Source organism: Bos javanicus, chromosome 5, assembly GCF_032452875.1.
Source record: "Bos javanicus breed banteng chromosome 5, ARS-OSU_banteng_1.0, whole genome shotgun sequence".
NCBI lineage: Eukaryota > Metazoa > Chordata > Mammalia > Artiodactyla > Bovidae > Bos > Bos javanicus.
In genome coordinates, this window is record NC_083872.1 from 46550045 (window position 1) to 46575069 (window position 25025).

At 44.2% G+C, this 25025-nt stretch overlaps 1 protein-coding gene across 5 annotated transcripts in view; it reads right to left on the bottom strand.

The window, feature by feature from the left end:
• Positions 1-8059: 8059 nt before the first annotated feature.
• Positions 8060-25025, bottom strand: part of DYRK2 (dual specificity tyrosine phosphorylation regulated kinase 2) — a 39554-nt gene continuing 22588 nt past the window's right edge. For 2 of the 5 annotated variants that reach the window (XM_061416560.1, XM_061416559.1), the window contains one exon: positions 8060-13614. In XM_061416560.1, the coding sequence (XP_061272544.1) occupies positions 12013-13593 (1581 nt within the window). In that variant the 5' untranslated portion in view covers positions 13594-13614 and the 3' untranslated portion in view covers positions 8060-12012. Of the gene's footprint in view, positions 13615-21607; positions 21757-22347; positions 22797-24268; positions 24409-25025 lie in introns of those variants that run through there. The other 3 variants (XM_061416558.1, XM_061416561.1, XM_061416563.1) reach the window with 3 other exon arrangements.

Consider the following 25025-nt stretch of genomic DNA (forward strand, 5'->3'; position numbering starts at 1 on the left):
CTGAGTAGGTGGAATCAGATCTAATGAATGATGAGTCAAGCAGCACACAAAGAGGGGAGGAGTGTCTCAATGGAGGGAGCAGGAAGTACAAAGGTCCTGAGGCAGAATGAGGCAGACATCTAGGGCTCACACAGAAGACAAGTATGGATAGAGCATACTGAGCTGGGGAGAATGAAGTCAAATAAGGTTGGAAAGAGATGGGAAACAGATGGTGGAGGGTTTTGAAGGAATGTCAAGGAAATGACCCATTTTATCAGTGTGATGAGAGGGCACTGGAGAATTTAAGTAGAAGACTCAACAGCATGATTTACTTTTACTACTCGGAAAAACATCTTCACTTGACCCACCTTTGCTGGTCATCTTTCTCTGCATCTATCCACTGTTGGGACTGGATTTGCACCCACCATTTCCTCACACAGCCCTCCTCCTTCACCACTTGAGGAAACACTCCATTTCCTTCACTCTCCTGAAACCTTTTGCACGCATCTCTCTTTGACCCTCTCCAAGCACTTTTACTTACTCAAGAGTTTTTACTGAGGCACCATTTTGTCCCAAACTCTATACTAGTCTCTGGGGATTCCATAGTAAGCAGTCCTGGCCCTCATGAAACTTAAAGGCCAACAGTCAAGCCAGTCCTAACAATGAAGCTGAAGGTCTCTGAAGGCAGAGCTTGTGGGTCATTAATGGGAAAGCACAGTGGAGCAGCTCAGACAGCCTGGGGAGGCCTGAGTGGTGTGGGGGACAGGGAGGGCAGAGAAAGCATGGCCACCTGCGGCTTAAGGACAGCAAGCATTAGCCAGGCTGCAGAGAACTGGAGAACCACATCCAGGTGGTGGAAACTGGAGGTGAGAAGAGCACAGCAAGCATTAGGAGCTGAAATGGTCCAGGAATGTGCCCGAGAGCCAGAGGAGACAGGAAATGAACTGTCTACTCATTACTAAAGTGCTCTGCTCACAGGATCTATAGCAATCTACTTCTCTTTTGTCTTCCTTTACAAATACTTTTTTCTTAAAGTATATTAGATTTAAAAAAATATTAAGATGTGAATGCTTGTTGTGAAAATTGATGGAAACTATCTAAAGAAAATTAAAATTAAAATCAAATCCCTGCTAAAACACTGGTCTATTTCTCTTTGTTTTTCCTTTGCCATCTCTCTGCCTCCGCCTCCTTTGGAGGAGAGGGCATTCAGTTTTGAATCTTATTTTTGAAGGGGAAAGTTTTTGGCTTAATATTTTGATGTGAATATTTTCCCCATGAAAATGCATAAATTTCTTATACTTTAAGCAATTCTCTGACAGATACAAGGTTTCTCCTTAGTTTGAAGGCAGGAGGAGAAGGGGACAAGAGGATGAGATGATTGGATAGCACCACTGACTTGATGGACAAGAGTTTGAGCAAGCTCCAGGAGTTGGTGATAGACAGGGAAGCCTGGCATGCTGCAGTCCATGGGGTCACAAAGAGTCTGACACAACTGAGTGACTGAACTGATATATAATTATGATTATGCTTGTACACAAATCTTTGTTTATATCATGGATTATTCTGAGAGATATTTCTGGAAGTAGAATTGCCAGGTAAAAGGATGTGAGATTTTCTGAAGTTGTCATGCAGGTCACCAAGTTACTCTCCAGAAAGGTTCTGCTAATTGTACCCCAGCAGCATCAAATGAATGTTTTGAGCCACCCCACACCCTTACTAGTAGGGAGGATTTTTGTTTTATTAATTGTTGATGTTTTATTTATTATTTATTTTTATTGGTTAAAAAATTTTCATTGTTCTAATTTACATTAATTTGGATCACAATTTTAATTTTTTTTGGTCAATTTATGTTTCTTATATAAAATTTTCAAACATGTCATTTGTCATGTTTGTGGTTTATTAATGTGTTTTTCTTAGTGATTTACAAAGTCCTTAATAGATTAATTAAATTGAATTAGTGCACCTTGAGATTTTATAGGCAAGTAGTCCTCTCTCAGATTTGTTAGATAGAAATGTTTTACTTATCTGTAATTTTTATATAGTCACATTTTATAAAACACACTTTCACCTCAGTCTACACAACTCTAGTTATAACAATAACAACACAAATGGTACCTTTGGCATGGTCTTTTAACCCCCAGCTCACCTCACTTCCTAAAGAGAACCTGTGGTGTGGGGCCTTTATTAATCCTATCAGACTTTGTCCCTAAGTTCTCTCAGGCGGTTAGGGCTCCACTGTCTCACCAAGTCTCACCGTTTCCACTTGGCTCCCTTCCAATGTTTCTCCAGAGGAAATCTGAATGACTGTTTAAAAATCTGCTTTAAATGCTTCAACAGCTTCCTGGGGCATTCAGAACAAATTCCCAACTCCTCAACGTGGTCTAAACAGCCTTTTCTGTGGTCTGGCCTCCCTTTTTCCTCCTCCTCATCTTGTGTCATCTTTCCCTTTGACTCCAGTCAGCATTCTTGCCTGGAAAATTCCATGGACAGAGGAGCCTGGTGGGCTACAGTCCATGGGGATCACAAAGAGTCAGGTATGATTGAACACACACACACACACACACACACACACACACACACAGTTGATTAACAATGTTGTGGTAGTTGGTCACCAAATCCCAAATTCCAGGTTCACAGGCCTTCTGCCATGCCCTGGGATTTCCTTTTTCTCTTTTAACTGATTTTATTTAATTTTTAAATAATTTTTTAACTTTTTTATTTTACATTGGAATATAGGTGATTAGAGCTTCCTGGGGTGGGGCGCAGTGGTAAAGTAGCCACCTGCCAATGCAGGAGATACAAGAAACACAGGTTCGATCCCTGGGTCTGGAAGATCCCCTGGCGAAGGGAATGGCAACCCACTCCAGTCAGTATCTTGCCTGGAAAATTTCATAGACAGAAGAGCCCGGTGGGCTACAGTCCATGGGGGTTAGATAAAGTTAGATATGACTGTACACACACACACACACACACACACACACAGCTGATTAACAATGTTGTGACAGTTTCTGGTGTACAGCAAAGTGATTCAGTTATATAAATTCATGTATCTATTCTTTTTCAAATTCTTTCCCCATTTATGTTGTTACATAATATTAAACAGAGTTCTCTGTGCTACCCAGAAGACCCTTATTGATTACATTGTATTTTACAGCAATGTATACATGTCCTGGGCTTCTGAGCTGCCCTCACCCTTCAGAATACCACACTAACACCGTCATACCAGAGGAGGCTTTGCTGACTGCCCAGTCCACTTTTCTTTCTCACAATATCTAGCTCCTTTTCCCTCATGACACTTCTCATGATTTATACCTGATGTTTTCAGGATTATCTGTTACACATCTGGCCCCCCTCCTCTATTAAAATGGTATCTCCAGACACTTCTCTGCTCCTGCTCTGTTGGCAGTGAATGCCCAGAGCGTAAGATGGAGGGAAGCAGGGCAAAGGATCTCACATCATTTCCACTCACCTTCTACTCAGCAAAATTTCCTCCCAGGTGCTAAGACTGCCAATGTTAGCTTTTGGAAAGGGCCACCTTGCCCAAGCTCAGGTAAAGGAGGGCTTTGAGAGGAAGTGATGATATCTGGCCTGAACTGAGGCCCACCGAGAAACAGTTTGGGAAAGGCATTCTTCACAGAGCATGCATTTGTACAGGAGTTGTGACTTGAGAATGTGCCACATCTGAGGAAACCACAAGACAAAAAGGCTTCACCCTTCAAAACAAAGGAATTATCCTTTGCTTTCTTATTCTGCAAAAAGCAAACAAACAAAAAAAGCTCAGTCTCTGCCTAGCCCTTACATTAGGCCAAGGAAAAAAATCATATACACAAAGTCCTTAATAAATATTGGATGACCAGAAGAATGTATGCTACATGCCAGGCCCAGTTGTAGTACGTCTCTTCTAGAATGCTCTTTTTCTCTCTACCAGTTGGATCACCAAGACCTGGCTGGAGACCCACTCCCTGAAGCTTTCCTTATCTCGCAGGAGCACAAATAACCTTTCCTTGCTCAGAATTTCATCTTTTATTAATATTTTCTATCTAATCTTATCTTCTGAGTTAACATAAAGTTAACTGGAATCTATCTCCTTCACCTTCTCTTTTTTCTTGGGGTGGGGGTGGTCATTTTGTTTTGTTGTATTCAAATGTCTGTACACTAAAAGTATGACTTCTATGGAAAGAAGGAGGGAGGGAGGAAGAGATGATGGAAACCTAAAGAAGAGGATAGCTGTTGGGGGGTGATTTGGCTTAGCCCACCTCCACAAGCCCCCTTTTCCATCTTTTTTCTTTCTTTTTTACAAATTCTTTTAAACATACAATTCCTGAAAAATTTTTTAATTCAATTAATAAATGAGATTTGACTCAAAGTCCTCAAATTTCAGCAAGAGATAAATAGCTTACTAGTACTTTATAATAACTCTGTATCAAAAGGCATTAATCTTCACCCTTTTCTTTTCTCCAGCAAACCAGAAACTGTATCTCCTTTTGATGCAATGTAGCAAATCAGACACTAAAATAGCAACAGCTACTTTTCATGCACAAAGAAACACCACTATTATTTCTACCTTAATAATTCTGCATCTTAAAAAGCCCTCCAATCCATCCTCTTTGAAAATCTCCATTCCTGCCCTAGGCTCTCAACTTACATCTCCTGAGAACACTTTGCATTGGTTTTCTTTCCTCTACTCTGACCCCTCTCAGCACATTCTGCTAAAGACAGCCGGGGACAGTCCATCTGCTCAGGGCATTTTCCTCCTTAAAATCCCATGGTTGCTTGCACATAGGATAAAAACCAAAATCTTTGACAGCACCTACAAGGCTTGGCATGGCCTAGGGCCCAGTTAGCTCCCCAGCTTCATGTCACACCAGGTTCTCTCATTCTTGTGGTTCTTGCAAGTTTCAGCTGCAAGGACCTTCCTTTAATCGCTCACACATGCCTTGCCCTTAGCTCAGTGCTTCTGTTCAGGCCCTCCTTCCTCTGTTCACTAGTGAAGCCATTCTTGATCCATACAACGCAACCTCCCCACTTTATCCTCACTACACAACACCACTGTACTTTTTCTTTACAGCTTTTCTTACACTTACGACTATGTATTTATTCATGTATTTGCTTGTCTAATAGCTTATTTCCCAGTCTAAACACCTGAAGATAGGAACTGTCTGTTTTGTTCACCAACATATATCATTAGTGCCTAATACCTGACATGTAGTAGGCATTCAATAAATATTTGACAGATGAATGCCATCTACAATAGATATTAATAAGATGGATATCTGGGGGTGGTGGTTTTTGTGTTCTTTTTTAAAATGTAAGGCTACTCAAGCCAAAAATTCAAATAAATTGAACTCTAGATAAAAGGTAAATTAGGTTAGGTATCCCTCTTCAGAAAAAAGGATAAAAGTATCAGCCCAAACTTACCCACGCACCTTTTCCTGAAAATCTTTATAAACTGCTTGTACGCTAATCGTATTTCCCCCTAAACAACAGAAAACTATTCAATAAGCTCTTAAATGACGCAAGCCTGTTCATGGGTTTTTGTTTTGTAAATAACACACTTCGTTTCTATAAGGGAAGAAATAGTTTAGATACTTAAAACTCCTCAAACTTAGGAGGGGAAATAATTTGGAGGAAAAAGCAAGGAAAGACACAATATTTCTGTTTGTAAAATTGGTTTATTTACAATTTGGTATTTTTAAATTATATTTGGAATTTTAATTTTTATATATTTCTTTGGCAGGCATTCTGTTTCTTAAATAGGGAGGCAAAGGAGAGGAGGAAACCTGAGTAAGTTTGAATTTTAGAGATTTACCTGCTGCTAGTCAGTCAAATTTAACTTTTAATCCCTGAGATTTAGTGAAGAATCAAAAATATCTTCATACATTCATATGTAAAAGCATATGTTAAGAACAATAAAGAATAAAGCCATTATAATTAATCTCCCCCCATATGGCAATATGAGAAGTCCCTCTTTCTTAAATTAACTAAAGGGTGCGCTGACAGTGCATTTAGCTATTAGATATACCAAGAGACTAAGCTACCCTAGGCCTCAGTTTCATTTTGCTTTTTCTTTGTAGTTTCTCCCCTTTTAAAAAATATTCTTGGAAACTGATACACAATTTATTCAAATAATAGAAATGCCCACTGCTAGCTCAAAATTTCTCCCCTTTCTAAATTTTTGGTTGTGATGTACAATTAGGGATTTTCCTTTATTGTCCAAGAGCAAAGTTCTTTATCTGATTGCAACCTGAGGCCGTTTTTTTGCAGTCACTTTGGAGCAAGTCACTTCTATCAAATTAGGGTAATTACAGTTCAGAGGGATGAACAAGGCTGAAGTGATGTTCATACACCACCATGAGATCTGGGAGGCTTTCTTCATAAAGAGCATACAAGAAGCTCTGGAACACATGGGAGTTGTTATATGTCTTGTTGCTCCCTTCCATAGATGGCTAGTTAATACTCCTAAAATGTCAGCTTTCCTCAGAGGAATGAATATTTAGTTTGCTCATTAAATGTCCTTGAGATGCAAAGGAATGGCAATTATGTTTCTTCTTCCCATATATACGATATGTAGCAGATATTAAGGATGTGACCACAGCAAAACACTAAGTCAAAGACAAACCAAATAAACCAAATCCTTTGCAGTAAGATGCAATTTTCTTACGTATGTGTAATGCGCTGGCAAGTCATTTTTCATTTTGGAAGGTGTTAAGCATCACTCATGACAAGTGTTTATTTGCCTAATTGCCCAAAGGAAATGCAGTGTAATTCAAACTTTTTTAAAACAGCAATGAAACAAAGTCACAAATACCCTTTTTTCAAATCTCTCTCAACAGTTCTTTTTCCAAAACAGAAAATAAACTAATTTCTCTTGCTCTAAAACATCAATACCAATGCCAGCTAGGAACACCCTCCAGTGCTAGTTTGAAGACAACTTTGAGGTTCCAAGAATATTTATGTATTTATTCCAAAAGATTACAGAAATTCAAATAAAAAGTAGCATATATCAATTTAAGAAAGAACTTTGAGAAGATATGATGATAGAGAATGAACAAGAGCTATCATCTGCTCTGTCAAATCTGGACAATATTTTAAACTGTAGCTTTAGCATCAACTTTCATTTTCATACATAATGCACATCTCTTAAAAATTCATATCAAATATACTGGGTTTCTTGGTTGGTTGGTATTTTGTCACTGGGTAAGAACTCTGAGAAACAAGAGAAGCAATTCCGGAAGTCCACGGCCTAGGCTGTGATAAGACCAAGCCTGGGGCTGGGAGCTCCTAGCATGCCCTCGTTTTCGGCGTAGCCCCCTTCTGCTGCAGGAAGCCGCACTAAGTAGTTCCTCTGCTGTTGCTGGCAGGACGGGTGTAAATAAAAATGTGAGGTAGTTCTTTCCACAAGAGGGAAATATTTGTCTACATAATAACCCTGCAATGTCTGACAAATTACCACAGCATCTGCTCACTGTCATCTGTGAGTAAACTCTCCGCTTGGTATTAACTGAACTTGACAAATCACGAGCTAGCTGCAGTTCACAGGCCTTACTTTCTGATCCAGCCATGACTAGAGGAGCCACTAAAAACTCCCAAAAATGTGAACCAAAGAGACCACGAGTACAAGAACTGCAAAAGCATAAGCATTAAAAAAAATATGGAGGAGCTGGTGAGCACATTAAGAATAATTTACCAGGACTTTAAGTACAGGGGAGAATGAAGACCAGTGGGAAATAATTTCGACTCTGCTCCCAAGGCCCTGAAAATTAAAAAGAAATTAAAACACACACACACACAAAAGATCTGAAGTTCTACAAGATACTAAATATAAGATAGAGAATATAGCAGAGGCTCACAAAAATAATATAGGTAAAAGAACAAAATACATTGAGAAAAAGCAAGAGTGATCTAACTAAAACTCCAGCCTTTCTGACTTGGAATCTGTACATTTATATGGAACTAATAAAAAAATAATTGGTGATTGCTGAAAAATATTTGTATTCTAAACTCTCTCCAGGCTACTAGACCAAGACTAACACCAGAAATGGATCAGGAGTAAAATTATAGTTAGAAAAGGGGAGAAAAGTAAGGTAGGACATTAAAATTTTATTCTGAAATTATCTCTGGCCACGACAATAAAATTTAACAAATATTCACTGAACAGTCTTACTCCTGTCATCAGCTGTACAATACATACAGTATCATAGAACTGGCCACTAGGATTAAAATCCACTAGAACATATTTCATGTTAAGTGGCGACAGCAGCATCTCACAGAAATTTTTACATACATATATACACAGTCCACATTCAACCATTTTCACATATTTTCAGTACACACAGTTGCAGCATATTACAGTCACGTGTCTAAGTTGTTGCTCGATAGAAACCCAAGCCACTGCCTAGACATAACTGTAGCAGTTGAGCTGAGTATAATTACAATTAATTTCATCTATGTCCATAGCAGAGATGTACAAGCCCCTAAGAAACAGAGTTCACAAATACTTTTTTTTTTAATGCTACCACAGCATTATGTTGGGCAATATTAAAACCTTTACCAACCAAATCAGTTTGTTTTTAAGTCTTCTGCTTACCAGAATATTCTTGATGAAAAAAATTACAAATATGAATGCTCTCTTGAAAATAATTCACACTTTGAAGATTCCAATATGGCCCAATGCTACTGATGCCTAAAGTGTTTCCTAACATTCTGATGGAGTCCTTCCACATGACTCCAAACCACCTAGTAAGTTTAAAAGTGGCTTAAGTGCCTTGCACCCAAATTGTAAAAATCCCTGGCCATCCTTACTAGAGCCAGGCATATATAAAAGGAATGCACTTTGGTTCATACCAAATGCCCTGGGATTAATCACACTATAAAATTAAATGGTTTGAGGTAAATTTTTACAAATACAGTCGATTTTTGTCTAGTGTTAGCATAACAAAAAAAAAAATATCATTTAAAAAATCAGTCTGATGTTAAGATACAACAAAGACCATCTTTAACCCCTTAAACATAGGAATTCCATGTGTAACTAACCAGTGGTGACCTTTTTTGGTGCTTGACAATGATTTACGCCTTATGGTTTCTATTAAGGCCAGTAAGTATCTGGATGTTTAAGACAGATGTCTCTTTGCAGAGGTGGGTTCCATTCTTACTGCCTAGTATTCAAAGAGTTAAAGAGGCCAAAAAATGCATGCCCTACAACATGGCATTCAGAACAAAAGGCACATTGTTATCACTAAGGGCACAATTGCTCCTCTACTGTTAATCTACACTGTCTTGCATCACTGTTGTAGCAACACACGTAAGTGGTAATGCACGCTCTGGGGGTGCAAGAAACGGAGCCAGATGAGACCACAACCAAAGACCAGACCACACTGTGCTCTTAAATCTGAAAACAGCTCAGACATCCCTAGACAATGGTAACCTGTGAGACCAAGGACTGTTTCCAAGCCAACTCCTACTAGCCTATCAGAGCCCTTCACTGATTTATGTTTTAAAATCACAACGATGCAACATTTGTCTTTTTCTTTGACATTATAATTAAGCTAGACTTAAAAAGCAGCTCTATCACTAAACACTGAACGTGGTGGCTCTTTGTGAATGAGGGGAGTTTCACTGTATTTAGGAAGTGCAGTGGGGGGAGCCCCACAGTGCCGCACATTTTAGTTTGGCTTAAAAGCTTCCGGTTACATTTGTGAATAAACACAGTCACAAATGCACTGTTGGCATGTGAAGAACCAGTTCTGTGTGGTGGGGGAGGAGACAAGCAGTATTAGACTGTTTATAAACTTTAACATGGATAATCATTCTATAGGGAAATTCATATTAATGGCAGGCTCAGGTTCATTTATTTCAGTGAAAATCTTGAGAGTGGATACGGCGGAAGAGGAGCATTGCAAGGGGAAAATAGCCTTTATGTTTCTGTTTGTTTTAATGACCTAAAGACACTAACCATCGTTAAGAGGCTTATGGTTTTCTAAAGCCACCACGAGTCTTACACTTCTTATGCCTTTAAGCCAAAATTTTAATAATACACAATCTTTAAATTCTATAAGCCACTGACTGATCACATGAGCATCATTTAAAATGCAACTAACATTATTGCACTTCCATAGATTACACAGAAATGTGTACAACAGGCTAAAGAATTTGACTAGGGGAAAGAAGCTATAATTTCTAAATACAGAAGTATAAATTAATTTATCAGTGACACCCTTAAATAGTAAAGCAAATATCAACACCACTACTTTATTAATAAGCTAATCTTATTACTGATTTTTTGGCAAATATCTGTAATATTTCCTGAGCATTTTTCTCCACCATCAACTGACAAAGCCTCAAGATAAGTAAAGTGTTTTATTCAAAACTACTCTTTTTCTTTTTTAAAGCAAGAGAAACTGTAGGATTAATATTAAAAGAACTTAACCGGAAACTTTCTTGGCCTCACTGGGGACCATGCTTTAAGTACTTGTAAATCAATTTACAGGCAATCCATACAATAATATCTGTGCATATAAAAGAGTATTTATCCTATTTTATACTACCCAAACCTATTGTCCAAACAGGCAGAAATCTTTCTATATTAAATTGCACATAACTAAATTTTTTTCCACGTGCCTTGAAATTGATATGTATCACTGCTCATACATTAGTGATAAAATACTGAAGTTTTCACTGTGAAAATAATTATTATTCAGAGGAGAAAATATTCTTTTACCTAACTCTCAAGAGTTACTTTTACAGGTAAAGTGTCATTCCCATGAAAACAATCAAGTGCAATCCAAACAAAAGTAAAATAAAACAGGAATGCAATGTCTATGGTTCTTCTAATGATGCACAGAGTAAGTCAAACCATTTAACTTGAGGCTGAAATTTTCCTCCTTAGATTTTGTTAAAATTGGCCTTGCTGGACAAGGACAATTGACGTCTGTTGAAGAAGAGGATTTTCAATCCTCTTTCTTTTTAAAGAGGTGATGCTTTCCCAGGCTAAAAGAACCTTACTGTGGCACCTGAAGTGTGAACTCACTCAAGTCTGCTAAACTGTCTTTGGACTATGGAAATCCCCACTTTAAGTAGCTAGGCTATTCTTTTTTAAATTGGAATATGAAAAAGATGGTCATAATCACAGCTAAAAATGTCTCTTTTCTGTATTAACAGTCTGGGATATGTATTTGACGGAAGGAAAAGAAATTAGATGCAAGCAACAGATGTGTGGTGAAAGAGGAACAGCGGGGAGAAAAGCAAAGAGAAGGGAAGAACAGTTAGTTCATGGAATACATTTCTAACTTTAGGTGCAAAACCAAATTCTGTTAAACGAGACTTCTTTGCAAAATGGCTCACTGATCACATTGGAGAATTTGGAGGGACACACGCGTTTCCATTCATCCACCAGGTTTGCTTGGCTGGCCTTTAGAACGTCAAAATGCTAACTGAGCATTTCAACTGTGGGGATTTTGTCTCTGAGCACTATTTCAGGGGAAAAAACCTCTAAGGTGCAATTTTTCTTACAATATCATTTTCGTCCTGACCATCCTCCTCCCACCATCACTACCACCCAGGTAACTTATGGAAAACAAAGCAGGACATGCTGCACCTGTGCATGACCCTGGAGTGTGGAGAGAGAAGGGCTTGTTGGGGGCGGGGGGGCCTTCAGAGGCAATCACCTTGGGGAGAATACACTATGAACCATGAAGACATAGTGAATGTCTCTGACACCAATCTGTAGATGCGCGGCAGTCATGACGTGATCAATGGCCTGCCACTGATGTTTATTACTCTGCCACACTAATTACAGTAAGGCTCATCGTACTTTTAGAACACAAAAACAGTTTCAGAAAGTATAAAAACTTAAAGCATTGTCCCCATGTATTTTATAAAACAAAACAAACTTTCTTACATTAAAACAAGTGCCGAAAAGATACAAATGAGTCGAGTTATTGAGCAAATAAAAACAGGTCTGAGCTACTCTTTTTCAACCCAATAAGGCTCAGCAATGTCGTATCTTTCAGAATTACCAGCATCGGGGGGCTCAGCTCAGCTAACCAGTTTTGGCAATACTGTCCTCTGCTGAATATTCCCATTGGCATCTGTCATCTGTGCCAGATTAGTCCTCAGTTTGGAAGCTGAGCTGGAAGGTGGAGGTAACTTGGAAATGGATGTGATAGCACCAGTGCTCTCAGTGATCCTCTTCACAGACGTCTTCTCCCCCGTCGGAGGCTTTGGCAGCCGCCTCCTCAGCCAGGGGTGCCGCAAAGCCTGGCCAGGGGTCATGCGAACTGCAGGATCCCATTCTAAACACTGTTTTAAGAAGTCAAGGAAGAGGGGATCGTCACACCCCTTCAGTGCATTCCCCCACTCTCTGCTCTCTGGTGGGCCCCTCAGTTTCCCCCTCCGGGAACGGCCACCATTGAGGACCACAGAGCCGTCTGAGAGAGTCGTGACAGTGCAGTAACGAGGATAACCCTTGGAGCTCACAAAATTTTTGGCTCGTTTGGATGCATCCAGCAGTTTCTGGGAGGGCATGCCCAGCAGTTCAATCATACAGGCCAGCTGGTCCCCTTCATCCTCCCCAGGCAAGAGGGGGTAACCAGTCAGGAGCTCTGCGAGGATGCAGCCCAGGCTCCACATGTCGATGGGCATGCCATACCTGGCGCCAAGGATCACTTCCGGGGCCCGGTAGAAACGGGACTGGATGTATGTGTAGACCCGCTGGTGCTCGTAACAACTGGAGCCAAAATCAATCACTTTAATCCCGCTTCTACCCTGCTGCTTCAATAAAATGTTCTCGGGCTTCAAGTCACAGTGAATTATCCTGTTTTTGTGCAAAGCGTCCAGGCACTGCAGGATGGAGTGGGCGAACTTGCGAACCAGAGGCAGACTAAAGCCCTGGAACTTGTTCTTCTTGATGAGCTCATAGAGGTTCATGCTGAGCAGCTCGAATGTCATGCAGATGTGGTTGCGGAAGGTGAAGTTCTCCAACATGTGGATGACGTTCATGGTGTTGTCCTTGTCCTGCTTGCGCAGATGCTCCAGGATGCGGATCTCCTCGGCCGCCTGCCGGTGGAAGCGCTTCTCGTTCCGCACCATCTTCAGGGCCACGTGCTGGTGGACTTTGTGGTCGTAGGCCTTGACCACCTGCCCAAAGCTCCCCTTCCCAATGACCTTGAGGACCTCGTACCTGTAAGCCACGTGATCGTGGGGCACCTGCACATAGGACCCCTGGTCATCGTCGTAGCCACCGTTGTTGGGCCCGCCTGTCATGCCCTGGCGCTTCTTTGCATTTGGACCTAAGAAGTATATTTCAGGGTAGCTGAAAATCTCATGGTGTTCAAAGCTGGTTAGTTTTTGCATGTATTGCTTCATCGCTTGCTCCGGAGTCATGGGGGTGGCTTTCACCTTCCCCATGCCTTCCAGAGACTTCAGAGAGGTGGAACTCCCCTGCCGTCTGTGGATGCTCTCCAGCTGCCGCTCCGGCACCACTGGCAACCCCGTTTTGCCCACCGTGGTAAGCCCATTTGGTTGTGTCGTGAGCACTGTCCGCTTGTTACTGTTATCCTCAAACAGCTGCTGAACCTGGATCTGTCCGTGGCTGCTGACGTGTAGGTGGTCATTCATTGTGTGCTTACTGCCGCCAATCTGGAATTCAGAGAGGGAACATCAATGGAACAGAAGAGGTTCGTTCAAAAGGGCTATTTTATACGTTGGCTCCCACCCCCACCTTTACGAAATCCAACTTGGTTTGAATGTACAGTCGGTATCAGGTTTCTTCAAAGGAAAGAGCTGTGCACGCAGCAGGGACCTCACCAACATTGCCACAGGGAGAGTGGACGTCGTGATGCAGAGAGCCTCAAAGGCAGAAGAGGCTGAGGGGCTGGGGATGGCTATGAAACTAGGGATCTGGAAAAAAAGAAAGGACCCCAGAACTGCTGCACCTAACAAAGAGTTTGCTGTACATGTTTTCAGGGTCCTTAGAGTAAGTTCTCAGTGGAGGCAGAGATCAGGTTTCTTGGTCATCATTCTCTACCTAACATTTAGCACAGGCACTGTGGTATCATAGACATTCCATTCAACCCATACTTGATATCACGATGAAAGGATACAGAAAGAGCATGAACACATGGGCACTCTACTGGCTCTCCCGCCCCTGGATTACAACATTTTTCACACTTCACTTAGTAGCTTCTTTATTGCCATGAGGGCAGGGACCAGGTCAGTCTTGTTTACTACTCCGTCTCTGGAATTTAGCTCTATTCTGAGAGCACTGCTGTCTTCATTCTTGGTCTTCTCCACTACTCGCAAATCAAACTAATTATACCTAGGAAAGTACTTGATCCAGAAGCAGAGAATTGTACTTTTAGGCTGGAAAAGATTCCCATGTAGATATACACTGTAGTATCTTATAAACCCCAAACCTATTTTTAAGTCTCTGGGCTGTACTGACTGTGATGACCATTTAAGGCCATCCAGCCCAACAATCCAACCGCCTCACTCGGCGGGCCTTCCTTTGGTCAATGGCTTGGCTCTCTCAAAACATGTATTTCTCCCGGCTGCTGGGATACTCAGCTTTCCAACAAGGAGTACAATGTAGCGATTTCTATTTCAGGCACACAAGCCATCCCTGAACATTCCTGTATGAACAAAAGTGAAGGCATAAGCCAGGGGGCCCCAGCCTTCTCACAGAGAATCTACTTGGGATTTCTCTCAAGCATTATTATGGCCAAGAGGTGAGGGGTGGAAGAGAACTAACAGCCAGGATCCCCTCCCAGTTAGGAATTCTTGCCAGCCTCAGACAATAACTCACAAGTCTTAAAAGCATCCCAGCAGGTGATTTTTTTTATATGAAAGCTTAAAGATGAACTTGCTGTTTGCGATCCATCTCATTCATTCAGTGTTCTCTGAGGTCTGGCCACACAGCCCTTCAGGAGTATACAGTCAATTAGCTGAAGTCCTAAACTTTCAGTATTTTCCCCATCATCTCCTAAACCCTATCTCTTGGGCTTTACATATCACTAAATGCATAGAAGTGCTCTATGTAATATTATAATTCAAGAAATGGTTTGGGACTACCTAGATTACAAAATGAAATTCCAAGTCAATCTCACTAGGAGTCCAAGACCTTCAAATTTTCTTTAACTGATGTACTATCTGAGGCATGTGCTTTCTCTCTGCAATCTTCTAAAACAAAGGAGAATACAGTTCAGTACTTGGGCCTGTCTGAAGTAGGATTTCATTGACTGAGGGATTTTACTTCTTAGATTTCTGCAAGACTTCTAGTTGAACCCTTCTACTAAACTCACAGATGGTATTCTATGCTAAATGAACTTATCTTCTGTCAGTGTAGCCAGACAAGTTATTTTATCCTCATTCTTTGCCAAAAGCAAAGCAGTTCATAAAAATGAATTAGGGAAGTCCTGGATGTATATATAAAAGTAGTACAGTCTTGTCCAATGCTTTTTGTCTAAGCCTCACTCTCTGTACCTCTCCTCCTCCCCACTGTGGTCTTTCAAGTACCAGGAATGAAAGGACCTGAAATTAGAAATATATGTCTCCTAGCGAACCGTTCTCTTCAGGGCAGCCTGGAGAGATTTCAGAAGAAAAACCAACATTACCAGTATACACAGTACAAAAGCATGAGGCTTCACTGGGGACAAAATTGACCTTGGAGCCATAGGAAGTTCTAAAAAGAGGGCAAAGTAAAACATTCTAAGCTTCAGAAACCGACTTCAATTTTTATAATAGCAATTTTAATGTTCTGCATAATTTAAAATACCATCACAAAAGCTGAATGACTAGAACTAGAGTTTGCCAATTAATTGGATGACCTTCTGTCTCTCCCAACTATCTAATCTTGGTCTCTTCCACAGCAGCAATCAAGGAGGGTTCCAGGGTTCCCCCAGGGTTCAAGCCTCAAGTTGCTCATGGCTTTTACTCCCAGAACACCTCCAGCTTAGACAAGCCCAATCCATGACTCCTGAACTCAAGACTCGCTGTGTCCAACTACAGATCAGCTGCCTTCCTCATGTATTTCTCCATGAAATACTCAATGCAGGAAACCCAGATTCTAAATAAATCTAAGCTCCACCACTACAAACTATATGACCTTGGGCAATTAATCTCTCTGAACCTCAGGGCCCTTATCGGTATAAAGAGGGTAACAAGGCTGCCTCATTAGGGGCATTAGGAGGGTTAAACAAGGTAACTCAACTCAACTCAAACTCAAACTCAACTCGCACTTTTCCCACTCAAACCACTTCTTCCTCCCATAACCCTGCATTTCTGACCAAGAAAACGCTGTGCTGCTGTGCTCAGTTGTGGCCAACTCTTTGTGACCCCATGGACTGTAGCCCAACAGGCATCAATGTCCACGGGATTTTTCAGGCAAGAATACTGAAGTGGGTGGCCATTCCCTTCTCCAGGGAATCTTCCCCACCCAGGGATCAAATCTGGGTTTCCTGCATCGTAGGCAGATTCTTTACCGTATGAGCCACCCTCCCGAATAGTCACTCAGTCCATCTCCATATCTCCTGTACCTTCCCAAGTCACCATGGAGCCCCACCATCATTTCTAACTGACCCACTCCCCTCCAGCCTCGCTATCCCACCTGGAGTTCTTGTGTCTTTTACTGGGACAACAGAAGCACCCTCTTCACGTGTCCTTTTGCTTCTAAGCCTAGAATTCACCATCTCTTCTCTCCATGATGTTTCTGGAGTTACCACTGAAAATGTCACTCACACTGCCCTTGACTTTGCTTAAGGCTCATGTGGGCACTCCATTTCCACAAAGAACTTAAGAACTTACAGGCAAGAACATGAGGTTCTAAAATGCTGAGCCTAAATGACCTGAGTCTTTCCAGTGTCACCTACCACTGTCACACTCTCTCTGAGAATAATAAGCTGGATTCCCTACAACCCATGGAGACACCACTCTCTTTTACATTCCTCTCTTTTCGGTGAAGTCATGTTTCATAATGGTTAGGTGTTCGGGGATTTTCAATTAGACACATGGGAAATGAATCTAAGCTCCACCACTTCAAACTATATGACCTTGAGTAATTAATCTCTCTGAACCTCAGGGCCCTTATCGGTATAAAGAGGGTAACAAGGCTGCCTCATTAGGGGGGTTAGGAGGGTTAAACAAGGTAAAAGGCATAGTGTGCTTAGTATAGTAGTGAGTAAGCAGAGACATTACTTTGTCAATAAAGGTCCGTCCAGTCAGGCTATGGTTTTTCCAGTGGTCATGTATGGATGTGAGAGTTGGACTATGAAGCAAGCTGAGCACCGAAGAATTGATGCTTTTGAACTGTGGTGTTGGGAGAAGACTCTTGAGAGTCCCTTGCACTGCAAGGAGATCCAACCAGTCCATCCTAAAGAAGATCAGTCCTGAATATTCATTGGAAGGACCAATGTTGAAGCTGGAACTCCAATACTTTGGCCACCTGATGTGAAGAACTGACTCATTTGAAAAGACCCTGATGCTGGTAAAGATTGAGGACAGGAGCAGAAGGGGACAACAGAGGATGAGATGGTTGGATGGCATCACCGACTCAATGGACATGGGTTTGAGTGGACTCCGGGAGTTGGTGATAGACAGGGAGGCCTGGAGTGCTGTGGTTCGTGGGGTTGCAAAGAGTCGGACACGACTGAGCGACTGAACTGAACTGAAAGGAGAGCTAGAACTATCATCCTTTCCAAGTGCTGCTTGAAATCTTGTTAACGTGGGCCATGTGGAAAACTCCTACTCACCCTTCAATGGCCAGTTCAACTCTCACCTCCTCTTTGAAAAGGTCCCCTTCCCTTCCAGGGTGCTTACAGAGCACTGATATATTAAAATACTTATTTCATTTCACACCTGTTTTCAAACCTGATATACCAACCAGGATGTGAGCAGTTCCAGGGTGGGGTCACCTCTTATCTTTTTAAATCCTTATTGACATAAATCCAAGCATACAGTAAGCACTCAGTCAATTTCTGCTGAATGGAAGAACGTATGTCAGTAACTCCTTTTAAACTCTCACCTCTTTAAGTTATTCTTGACAACTACCTTTGTACCTTCATAACAAAACATGAAGTTAACACCCAGGGAATCAAGACTTGTCCCTGGTGACTCAAGTCAAAAATGTTAGGATTGCAATACATAAGCAGAGACATGGAGGCAAGGACAGCCCGTTAAAAGAATAATAGCATCAACTAAATACCTAAAAGTGACATGTGGAATCTTAAAAACTTTCCAGATGTTAAGGAAATTCATTTGAGGGGCTCCAGTAAAGGAGGCAGAGAAGGCAATGGCAACCTACTCCAGTACGCTTGCCTGGAAAATCCCATGGATGGAGGAGCCTGGTAGGCTGCAGTACACGGGGTCACGAAGAGTCAGACACGACTGAGCGACTTCACTTTCACTTTTCACTTTCATTCACTGGAGAAGAAAATGACAACCCACTCCAGTGCTCTTGCCTGGAGAATCCCAGGAACGGGGGAGCCTGGTGGGCTGCTGTCTATGGGGTCACACAGAGTCGGACATGACTGAAGCGACTTAGCAGCAGCAGTAAAGGAGGATATTGTCTTACACACCATAGGAATCTACAATCACAACCTGGGTCAGAAGCTCAATTAACTGTTCTATAAAAGGCGGGGGAGTGGGGGAGAAACCCTAGAAATGCCAAAACATTTCCAGAATACATAGGCCAGAACTACACCATAAACTTAAGGATGTTTAAAACCTCTTACTTGCTTTTTCCTTTTTGGCCAATGCCTATCTAGCACAGTGCCTGTTGAATTTAAAAATAACACAGTGAGTGGATGTAATTGTTAGATACCTAAAATGTATGGATTAAAGCAGAGATACCTAAAAAAGCCCTCGTTGACCATGAAACATTTTTGCACTAAAAATTATATAAGAACAATAGTCTAGCCAATTTGGTAGTTTTAATCTCTTCCAAAAATAAAAGGGAAAATTGCACATACTTCCCTGTGTTAACATTTCTGGGAGTTTTCAAATTTCACTGGAGTCATCTTAGAAATGCTATATGGTGTTATGGGAATAGAACTGAGTCCAAAATGATCGGAATTTTAGCTCCTCCTCAAACACTGATGGTCTGTGTGGCCCTGAGTCAAATGTCTACTTTTCTTCTACCAAACTCTACTATTTTTTAAAATGGAATATTCATTCTTCAACTCCAATTATTTTACAACAGTAAAACTGGTAACTGGAGAGTGCTTTAAACATTAAGCAGTTATAAAAGTGATACAATACTAATATTTCAGAATTTTAAAAATAAGCAAATTAATATCCCCCATAAAACATTAAAAAGAAAAAACTATTAAGAATCAGAATAGTTACTAGGTATGTATGCTTTTAGGACCAAAAGAGATACACAAAATGACTAATGTACAAGATATCCATGGAGACAAGGAACAAGAGGGCAATGCACTAGATAAATTCCAAAGTTTATAATTCTCAGTCATATATTTATCTACCTACTACATCACTCACAAGGGAAAACATAGGCAAACACTAGTTTCTTCTGCATAATGCTTCCCCTACTCAATCATTAATAGCTATTCCTAGTTGTAACTCCTGTGAAATTAAAAACTAAAAACTTTTAAAAATCTCAAAGACATATAGAAACATGGATCTTTAAGGTTTGTGCCTTTATAAAGAAACCAGTTCAATTTCCTAAAATTAGCAGTCAAGCAGTATGTAAAGCTGAACTCAGGAGGGCCTGGGCTTTAGCTCCAGCTTTCACAGAAACTAGCTCAGGCATCTCGACCAAACCAGTTAACTTGTCTGCTCTCCTCATCCAAAAAATGAAGGAGCAGAACCAAATAAAACCCTGTGGTCCTTTTACTCACCCATTTGAGGAAGTCTGCGATATTCTGTAAATATTTAAAACCAAAACTAAACAACAACCAGAACCAAAATTCATACTTTCAAAACCAAGCTTCTAATCAATGGCACACTGAAGTTTTAGGTGAATCAAATAGACACCACAGTAAAATACAAGCACTATCATTAGGAGAGCTGAGAAGCACCCACATATCTTTTCATTTCTGGTCTCCCACAGACTACTCCTCTAGTAGTCACCTTTCATTTTCCATCATCTTATACACATTTCATTTGCAAAGAGGTTCTGATCAAGCAAAGCCCACTCTTAGAAAACCAGAATCCAGATGCAAACCCAGTAGTATTTCATTTCCAGGTCACACCAAGTCATGTGATCACATTCAGACATGGAAAAAAACTGGATGTTATACTTTCCAAGTTGTCAGATGATTCCAAACCAAACAAACAAACTGAAACACCTAAAACCCAATGGCAATTTCTCAACTAAAACATCACCGTGACAAGAACACGCAGAATCAGCAGTCTACTGATTCGCTTCCATCAACCACAGCCCCAACAGATTGGTTAACTTCTGTGCAGTGAATTCTTAGCCCCTGGGTCTAGATGTGTCATGAGAGACAGAAAGAGGAGGAGAGAGAGAAAGAAGATTTAACAAGAAAACATTTTCCTGTGGAACTGTACACAGATGTTCAGGTCTAACAGAAAACATTCCACTTTGGCCATTCCCTCACAAATTCTCCCCTGATAAACAAGTTTCCGCATAGCACATGACCTTCAGAGCTACCCCTCTGTAGGCTAGAAATGGCCTATTCTACAAGAACTTAACTTTCACTTGACAAACAAAGCCATATCCCTAGCAAGCGCCCCTCATTTAGAACCATCTTAGGCGTTTCCTCTGAAAGATCCAGAGGAATATGTAAACAAGTCCCTGGAAACCATCACCTCCTCCGGTGCACAGCTCTGCTAGGCTGTCAGCCACCATCCAAGGGCTCTCTCTGGGACTGAGAAAAGAGGTACACGCTGAAGTCAAGTCCAGCTTGCTGATCTCTGCAGCCACCGGTCTGGTGCTGGGCTCTCACCTCCCTCTTGGCCCTGTCAAGTGCCCTGCCCTTCCCACCTCCCTGGGAAGCAAAGCTGGCCCTTTCCTTCTGAATAATACCCAACTGCAGAAACCTACAGGGGTGGCTTGTTTTGACTGCTGCTGCGGCTCTTATTTTTGTTAATGTTAATTACAATTTCTGCTATGTTCAAACCTGTAGCACTCATAAAACATGCTTCCACACGCGGGGGACAATTGGCGGTGCTCCCTGCTGGCTGAGGCCAGGCCTGCGAGGCTCTTTGGGGGATCTATTTTCCGGGCAGGACAGCCGGGCTGACCCTAACACAGATCTATTTCTATAAATATCTACTACCCAACGTGGTGGCGGAGGGGGAGGGATGTTTATCCGGTCGGGGAAAGGAGCTCGAGGAAGCAAAGACGGGGGAAAAAAAAAGAGGGGAAAAGAGCCGGAGGAAGTTCGAAGGAAGGGGAGCGCAGGGGTGGGCGGGCTCCAGAAGGGAAGTGAGGGGCCCGTGCCACGAATCCTCCTTTGTGGCTGCAGCTTTGGGCTCGCCCAAGTTCCAGAGGGCGGCGTCCCGGAGAGGCCACTGGCCAGGGGCGTGGAGACACTCGCACTTCGACCTCTCTCCCCTCTCCCGGCTGCAGACGCCCCCAAGTACGGGTGCTGGTGCCCCGGGCCCCTCTCCCGCCCCTCGTCCCCCTCCCAGCCGCCCACGGGCTGGGTCTCACCGTGTGGGCTGCGGTGGCAGCGTTGCTGGCTCGGAGAGGCGGCAGGGCGATGGGGGAGGGCGGGCCGGTCCCCACTCCGCTCCGGGGAGCCCCCGCACCAAGCCCCGGGGAAGCCTGAAGCTGGCGAACGGCGCTGTCCCCTCCTCGGCCTGGCAGCCACGCGCGGGAGGAGACAAAAGAGGGTCAAGGGGGAGAAAGTCACTGGGACCCCGTGGCCCCGCCCCACCCCACCCCTCCAGGCTGCGGAGCCCGCTCTGCCCCGGGCCGAGCCAGGGACCTTGAGTGCGAGCGCCGGGGGAGCGGCGGGAGGCCTGGGACGCAGAAACCCGGCGCGCCCGCGGGCGGGGCTTCGGCGGCTGCAAAGTTAGGTAGGGTTCCCCCGCTCGAGCGAGTTCGCGACCCCGCCAGGGAGCCGGGCTGGGCCGGGCCGGCGGTCCACTCTGCGGGCGTCCGTAGGCCCGGAGCGGAACTGGACTGCCGACCCGGGCGCCGCCGCATCACCGAGCCCCAGACTGGGAGGTCAGGAACGGGTCCTGTCCGGCCGGAGGGCTCCGCTCCGAGGAGCCTCGGGGCCCGCGTGTTAACAATGAGCCGAGGCGAGGGCGCGCCGTCCACCCGGGGAATCCCGCGCCGCCCAGCCGCGGCGCAGACTTTGTTCGAGGTCCTGCTGGCAGCGGGCGCCGGCGCCACGAGGGCTGGCCCGGTGGCCGGCGCGGGCAGCGGGGCCCCGGCCTCCTTACCGGTCGGGTAGGCGGCGGGAGCGGCGGCCGAAGGTTTCCTGGTTAACATGGCCGCTGGAGAAGAAAATGCATCTCAAGGCTGCCGTCTCCGCCGCCGCCGCCGCCCGTCCTGCTGCTACTTCTCGCGGCCGCCACCGCGGCCGGCCCCTGGTTGCCCCTTTGGCGGATCTCCGGCGCCTCCTCGCCGCCTCGCGTCAGCTACAGCCAGACACACACAGTCCGCTGCATCCCCTCGGCCCGGGCCCGCCGCCGCGAGCCCCCCGCTCTCCTCGCCGCCGCCGCCGTCCTCCTCTTCCTCGGGCGGCCTCAGCTCCCTCCGGCCCGTGCACATGCCTCGCCCTCCCCGGTGCGCCGCGGGCCTCCCCGATTCCCTCACATAGGGCGCGGGGGAGCGGCGGGCTGCGCCGCCTGGGCCGACTCGCTTGGGAGCCTCCTCCCGGGCCCGCGCAGGCGCGCCCCCGCGCACACTCGCCGGGAGCCCGCGCGCCGCTCGGCCCAGGAGGGCAGCCCCGCCCCCGCTCCCTCCGCCGCCGGGCAGGCCCCGCCCCCGGGCTCCCCCACCGCCGCCGCGCCACTCACTCCCGCGCCCACCCCTCCCCCACCTAGCCGCCCACCGAAGTCCCTCCCTGCTCGCCCCCGCCTCCAGTCGTCGGCGTAGACACCCCTCCACTCCCCGGAAAACTCTGCAACCTCCTCTCGCCCTACGCCTCCCCCTCCGGCCATCTGCACTGCTCCCCTCGGCGCCTCAGCTAACGACCTTCTGCCCTCCCGGGCCTCGTCCTCTCCCCGCCCAGCGCAACCCACCACCGCTTCCCTCCCACCGAAATCGCTGCAGAAAACCCCCCTCCTCTTCCGAGCGCTTTCCCCAAACACGTATGCATTTTCAGCTTTCCGAACCTAATGGCTGCTCACAGACAATACTGCCCGCCCCCCTCCCCGCCTTCCGGGTCCCAGTGGCTTAACCACCCCATCGCCCCATCTGATCATGGAAATAACTTAGTTGTGCAAGGGTCACCTGGCTAAGGTAAGTCTAGCCCCGTTGGAGGACCGAGCCTTAGCCTGGTGACCCAGAACGTGGGCCAAGGAGGGGGCTCCCCTCCCGCTTCCACTTCCACCTCCACCACACATACTCCCTCCCCGGTTTACTGACACCAAATGACCGCTCTCCAGTCGCTAGGACGAGGGGAGGCAGCGAGGCGCGTGTGGACGGCTGCCGGGGAAGCAGCTGGCTGTGGGTTGCTAGGCAAAAATAAACATCAAAGACACCTCCCATTTCCTTAACAACTCCGAGCCTTTCCCTGCGCGGCCACTGGGAGAGACACACCTTCCTAAGCGATACCTTCAATTCCTCTCCTCCAGAGACACAAAGTCTCTTTCCCTTTCCCATCCAAGACACGTGGAGAATTTCCCTTTTTATTTTGCTATATACAGCCTCTCTTTCCCTTGCAGACGGAAAAACTGCTTGCCCTTCTCACACCCGCCTCGTGTCGTCTGTGGCACAGGCCTTTGTGCAAAGGTCACAGGTTTTGTTTCTTCAGCGGGAGGGGAGATGGGAAGCGGGAAGCTTGCCTTGCGCTTTCTTCCTAAGATTTGCCTGGTTTCTGAACTTCTCCTGGCGGCCTGGGTCCGTTAAGTCTGTCCTGGGACTCTGCGGCCGCTGGCCAGATCAAGTGTGCAGGCCTGAGCTAGTGCAGACTCAAATCAGAATGGGGACCCATCCCCTCTACTGTTTGCAAATTGTCATAGCAACCTGCCAGCAACATCACTCTCAGCTTTGTACAAATGCCCCCAAATGGGTGTTTCAGAGTTACAGTGTGACCCTCTCAGAGTCTCCAGGGATCCCATACGGGGCAGCAAGGATTGAGGGCACTGGCAGAGAGAACAGGTGGCAAAGCATAAAATTGTGACTGGTAACATGTACCTCAAGCGGGTCCTGTCTGTGCCTTCTCTTAATAAAGTAGAACCACAGTGAAACAGTCAATCCAGTAATAAGCCTTTACAAAAGAATCTGGTCCTGATCTGGTCCCAGAAGAGGATAGTCCCCTTTGCTTGTCATCACAGGCTATCACATTCAGATTCACCTGGGGAAACATATTCAGCATTCTCAATGAAAAGAGATTCTTTAGTAGCAGAGTTGAAGCTAGAACTCATTTTCTGAGTCCCTCTAATCTAACTCTGCTCTCTGTTACACTACCTTGGCTTTTTAACAAACCTCACACCTCTTTTCCTTCCTTCCCTTTCAAAACAATTGTTTTCATACTGTTTTCCTTTTCTTAATGAGCCTTCCATACAACTGATGTTCAAATGAAAAATGTGAAGCCAAAAATTCAATTTTGATATAATGTGACAGTTATTTTACTCAAATAATTATTATATTACTTCAACAGAAGCTAAATATTCTCCTGCTTTTTCATGAATGAGAAAAACAATAACTGCTAGATGTCATAGTTTGTGAAATCCATATTAATAATATTAATTTCCACATTAAACATGAGGAAAAGGAACACTGACTTTTTTTTCCAGGGAAGGGACACAATGAATCATTAACTTTGATCAAAGAAAAACTGTATGTTTAGAGAACTTTTCCTAGTATATTGCTTTATGACACGACAAGTGCAATTTCCATTTTTTAATTTTTTGCTTTCTTAAGGAAAATTTGCAATTAGTCTAATATCTTT